This window comes from Dendroctonus ponderosae, unplaced genomic scaffold, assembly GCF_020466585.1.
Source record: "Dendroctonus ponderosae isolate FM_Combo_2020 unplaced genomic scaffold, Dpon_F_20191213v2 Dpon_F_20191213_10, whole genome shotgun sequence".
Classification (NCBI taxonomy): domain Eukaryota; kingdom Metazoa; phylum Arthropoda; class Insecta; order Coleoptera; family Curculionidae; genus Dendroctonus; species Dendroctonus ponderosae.
In genome coordinates, this window is record NW_026017111.1 from 4,758,020 (window position 1) to 4,763,319 (window position 5,300).

Consider the following 5,300-nt stretch of genomic DNA (forward strand, 5'->3'; position numbering starts at 1 on the left):
CACTCCTATAACAGCGCCAGACAACACCTCGAGAGGAATGACGCCAATTTTGAATCACCCTGTATAGATGTGAATGAAAAAATATTGTGTATATTCTATTGTTATGTTGTTTATACATGGTTATCTAAAAATATCAGTAATATTAAAAACATTAATCCTCCTCCAAAACTGTAAATAAATTCGGTGATAGTGATCAACAATTTTTCTTCGATATCTAAGCCAAACGCCGGTAAATAGCTTGAAAGAAATGACGGATAAAGAACGTCAAATTGACGTCAAATATTATTACAACACGGCAATAGCGCAGATCGCATATCTCGAAAATCMKTACAAATTTGGGAAAAATKACTAAAACCTCCAAAGAAATGGAGGCAAAACTGTCAATTTTTAGGAGAGCGCTGAGGTTTAAAGCGCTAAAAGTTTTTTCACTAAACCCTAGAGCMCACACAACACCCGAAAAATAAGTTTTTTTCGCAGATCTGTCAACTCTGGATAGCCAAGACAATTGCAAATACACACATAATTAGTGGTTTTAATCAAAAAAATGGACCAACTTTCAACAGCAGATGGCAAATCTTGATTTGAGAGAAAACAGTTGCGTCCTCGCAAGACTTTTTCTCTCACTGCTAGTCGGCATTCGCAAACATCCTGGAGCTTTCGCGAACATTACCATGTTCGCAATAGATGCTCGTTACTGGTTAAATTGCAATTTTTTGGAGAAACCGAATAATGACTGTAATTTAATGACATCCTCTTTGCGAGCTTTGCACGAAGAGTTTAATAATACTTCAGCTAGCAGGCAGGTGGAACCCAAAACATATAATTTGGCTGCCAAATTGTTGCCTGCATCAAAGCGGCGGAATGTTGATATTTATCATAACAGGTTCGGTTCCAACTTACGCTACCAGAACCGAACCAATTAGGTCACATCCAGATTCTAATCAATCATCCCCATCTTCCAGGTACCAACACAGTGGCGTCGGTGCAGGTTCTTTCATTCAAACCATCCCACCTGCATCGATCCCCATCAATCTTCCTGATTGAAATTAAAGGACATTTCGAGTTTTCGAGCCACTGTCTGGTTTGCGGGCCTGGTCTGGTTCCCATCAGTTGGTTCGTGACCGTTAAAGTGTTCGTTTCGTTACCATTCAATTGCCTTAAGTGTACGCAAATCGCGCCGTCGTGCTTTGTCAGCTTCAATTGTTTCGCATTCCGCTCATGTTCATTGTGCATTTTCTGCTTTCTGAATCAGCACCTTTACCTATTGGCTCCATTGCCAAGTCCCACCACCGATAAGGTACCAATTTTTTTTTAAAGTCAATTTTCCACTAATTAAGTTCAAATAGTCGCACCATGTTCCTTCAGGCTGACACTGTTGCTTGAAAATTTCGGAAAAACTTGGCAAATTCAGGAAGAAAACTACATCCAACTGCATGTGAGCTGGTTTTTAGACAGAAGTGGCGAGGAAAGTAAATGGGAGCTGTCAATAAATAATGCCCAAATGTCAAAAAATTACATCAGTGAGACAAATGACACCTTCATTATGCGACTGGCGACGTCATTTGCTCAGAAGCAACACAATGAACCCTAGAATTAATCAATGGAGTCCTTAGGAATCGACGAATGTTTGTCTCTTGATGAGAACACAATTATTCATTTCAATGGCAGGCTTTGTTTAAAGAAGAAACGAGAAAAGGAACAATTGCACTGGCTTCCCCCAATGATTAAAATCAGAAAAATCCGAGCAATCTAGAAACAATTGATAATACCAGGTTCACAACGAAAACCGACATAGATTGAGGTTATTTTATATGAAAACTATACTTTTCCCTGGAAGCATTGCTTACGAAACCATTAACAAAAAATGAGTCGACTGCCCCAACTTCCCCTACGTTTACTTTAATCTCAAATCCCAGTGCTACGTTCCACATTAAGCCAGTGATTTTAATCCAGAAAAACGCATTGTTTCTGAAAACAAATCAATAAAGTGGCAAATTGCATGCGTTTCCCCTAATAATAAAAGCTAGAATCAGAGCTGCGTGCCAAACTTTGCGGAAATTTCAACTGGATTTTGTTAAACATTCTGAGTGAAAGTGCCCTTGCTTCCCCTATGATCCATCCAAGGTTGAAAAATCGATAAAAATGTGCATAGGCTCTTAAGGGTCGAAAAACGTAAATAAATTCTTGTCTCATCAATCAAGACTGGCAAATTTGACCAAATTCGAAATTCTATAGAAAATGTATGTTTTCGCATTTTTGCTACTCCATAAATCATCAATTACTCGCTCATTTAACTAAAGAAAAACGCTGTGGAATTTAATCTCGTATGTAAACAAGTAGAAAAGTGCATAATTACCCGTGCTTCCCCTATGGACTCAAATCTCAATACTGCGTTCCAAATTTTCCATATATTTTAACTACTTTTGAACAGAGTGCTTCATAAATACACGTTGCATTTACTTCCTCTCGGATCATTCAGAAATCGATAAAAACCCGGAAAATCAAAGCAAGCCAAGAGGCTCATTTTCGGTAAAATGTTATAAAATTGCACTTGCTTCCCCTAAAATTGACATGCTGCGTTCGCAAATTCGGCTGATTTGGCCGTTCTGAGTTACATTAGACTGTATGATTGGAAATAACTTTACACTTCTTATGGTTAACGTGCCGTGTAATTAATGCACTTTTTGTCGGGCAGTCCATTTTTTTGCAGTTGATTGAAAAATCTCGTGTTCAGAAAGCGTCAAGGCTTGCTTTTCGATATATTTTACGCATTGAAAATGGCCCAGGTGGATTAAAGAAAACGACTGAAGGATGGACAGTAAATACATGGTTTAATCAGAAAAGGTTGAAGCATCTGGTATGCCGGTGCCCTACACACTTTTCCCCGATTTGTTGGCCAATAAAGTTAGTTAATTATTGGAGGTCATCGATTTTACACCTGCATACTGTTCTCACAATAAATTGGTGCAATTTCAGCAAAAGCAATTTAAATGTCAATACTTTAAGTTCAGTTTTTTTTGTGTTAAAGACGATGCGTAGTCCATAGCAGATGAACCAAAGCCAAATGTGTATGCCTCCAAAGGAGCGAACTGATTTTTCCTGGGCAAACCAAACTCAAATAACCTCAAAAATTATAAACAGCTTATCGATCCACCTTAAGAAAACCACGCTGGGCTTGAGTTGCACGCGCTAAAAACCCCGAACACTCCAAGACCCTCCAATTAGCTAATTGACCCGCAATGTTTGCCTTAACGAGCAAAAACTCTTGGCTGTAATCCAGCTGAAGAGGTGGAGCGTTTTGAAAATTTCACTTTCATTGAAACCCAAAATGCCTGTTTATTCAACGAGCGTCCTCCTCCTCCTCATCATTCACTATGCGGGAAAAGGTTGCCCCAGTTTCAGCGTTTATGTCGGCATTACACTTCGCACTTTTCCCCGATTATTTTAAAAATAAAGTGGACCAATTTATCGAAGGTCGTCTCCTTGGCTGCCATGGACTTGACCCTTGAATCTTGTGCTCACTCACAATAAATTGGTGCAATTTCACTAAAACCAACATAAATTTCGATACTTTCTAACACTAAGTCAGCAATAAATCGTACGATGTATCCGCTCATATCTGGCGACCTTCGGTGATTGGCGCAATTTAGTGGCCAATAAATCGGGGGAAAAGCGCGTGGTGATAACCGATACCACCTAAAGAAAGACTTTTCTTCCTTGGTGGCAAATGATGTCGAGTCCGGTGGTATTTTTACGATGAATTCCTTTGGTTGTAGAGATGGGGGCGGTGGCGAGGGCGTCGAAGAGCGTCGGTCCAGCTCGCGTCGCGCCCCGAGTCTTCGGCTAGCAAACGGGCGGGTGGCAGCCGCCCAATCCGAGGAAGAGATCCGCTCTCCTCCGCCGCGTCGGCTGGCCAAAGATGACTCGATAAAGATCAGCATCGAGAATACCAACACGTGTACGGACTCGTTGGTGACCGCGTTGGACGATGAGACGTTGCTGATCGCTGACTGTCTCTCCAACGACATGAACTATAACAAAGGAAGCGGTAAAGTCCACTTTGGAGTGGACGACATGTCGCTCTATGGGACGCCCAAAGAGGAACCGGGGCCGGTGCCTTTGGGCTCGGTCGAGACCAGCAAGCAGAGCTTCCTGAAGAACCAGCTCCAGGCGCTCTTCCAGCCCACCGACAACAAGCTCGCCATGAAGCTGTTCGGCTCGAAGAAGGCCCTGATGAAGGAACGCATCCGACAGAAGGCTTCCGGTCATTGGGTCATCCATCCATGTTCCAGTTTTCGGTAAGTGACATTTTATGCTGTCAATGTCGTTCATTTCTTAACGTTAGATTTCGCACCCTGGTGGTTAAACTACAAGTTAAGTAGCAAGTTCACACTTAAGTTGTAGATAAGTTCTATATTGTTGAGGCGGATTCATTTTTTTACAAACTTCTTGTTGGGTATTTCGCCTAAAAATTGTTGTCTTTAAAAAAGACAGAATTTCCTCACGTCTTTTATTACAGATTGATAAATAGTGCTCCTATTTCGCAATAAGAACGAATTATTTATCAAAAAGTAATCAAGAACTATCACCTAGAGGGTATCCTGCGACACACTTAACCTCAAGCTGTAAGAGAAAATTTCAATTAGAAAAGAAATTAATTTGAAAAATTACCTTGACGTTTCGCTAGCTATTTTCTGCTATCGTTATCAAAAGAACCTAAATGAACCTAAAAAAGAGTATGTTAATAAATTTGTGTAACAATAGTAGGATAATACAGTATATGAAAATTCGCTCTGATAACTCGTCTGTGCAAATTGTCAGTCATGTTACTTTGACTTAATCTCATTGTTTAAATTAATAAAGGTAAGGTTAATTAATAATTTTGGTGTAAATTTTATTTGGGTGTATGTTTCTCTGGACTACTTCAAATTTTAGCATAGGTAACCATGTATGACTTAAATTAAATGAACATGAAGCAACACAATTATTTTGATTTAGTAAAATTAGCGCGCTTTCTTTAATTTTACGTTTTTTGTAGATTGTTCTTTTGTTAAAATTGTGGAATTATTCCATTGAATTTTATGGCAATTATCAAATGCATGTTGACAAATGTGTGATTTATGATATGCTCTGTTTTTTATGTATGATTGGTGTTCTTTGAGTCTTTTGTGTAATGGTCTTGAGGTTTCTCCTATGTAAAATTTATTGCATTCGCAAGGAATTTTATAAATTACATTTTTTGTATTTTCAATTATATCATGAGGTTTTGTTACTGAAATTTTGCTTCTAATTGTATTTTC

The 5,300-nt window shown here is 39.2% G+C and overlaps 1 protein-coding gene across 9 annotated transcripts in view; it reads left to right on the forward strand.

The window, feature by feature from the left end:
• Nucleotides 1-5,300, forward strand: part of LOC109545694 (potassium/sodium hyperpolarization-activated cyclic nucleotide-gated channel 2) — a 27,637-nt gene that overhangs the window by 2,581 nt on the left and 19,756 nt on the right. For 8 of the 9 annotated variants that reach the window (XM_048661961.1, XM_019916520.2, XM_019916517.2 and 5 more), the window contains exon 2: nucleotides 3,777-4,298. In XM_048661961.1, coding sequence (XP_048517918.1) covers nucleotides 3,777-4,298 — 522 coding nt within the window. Of the gene's footprint in view, nucleotides 1-375; nucleotides 1,298-3,776; nucleotides 4,299-5,300 lie in introns of those variants that run through there. The other variant, XM_048661963.1, reaches the window with a different exon arrangement.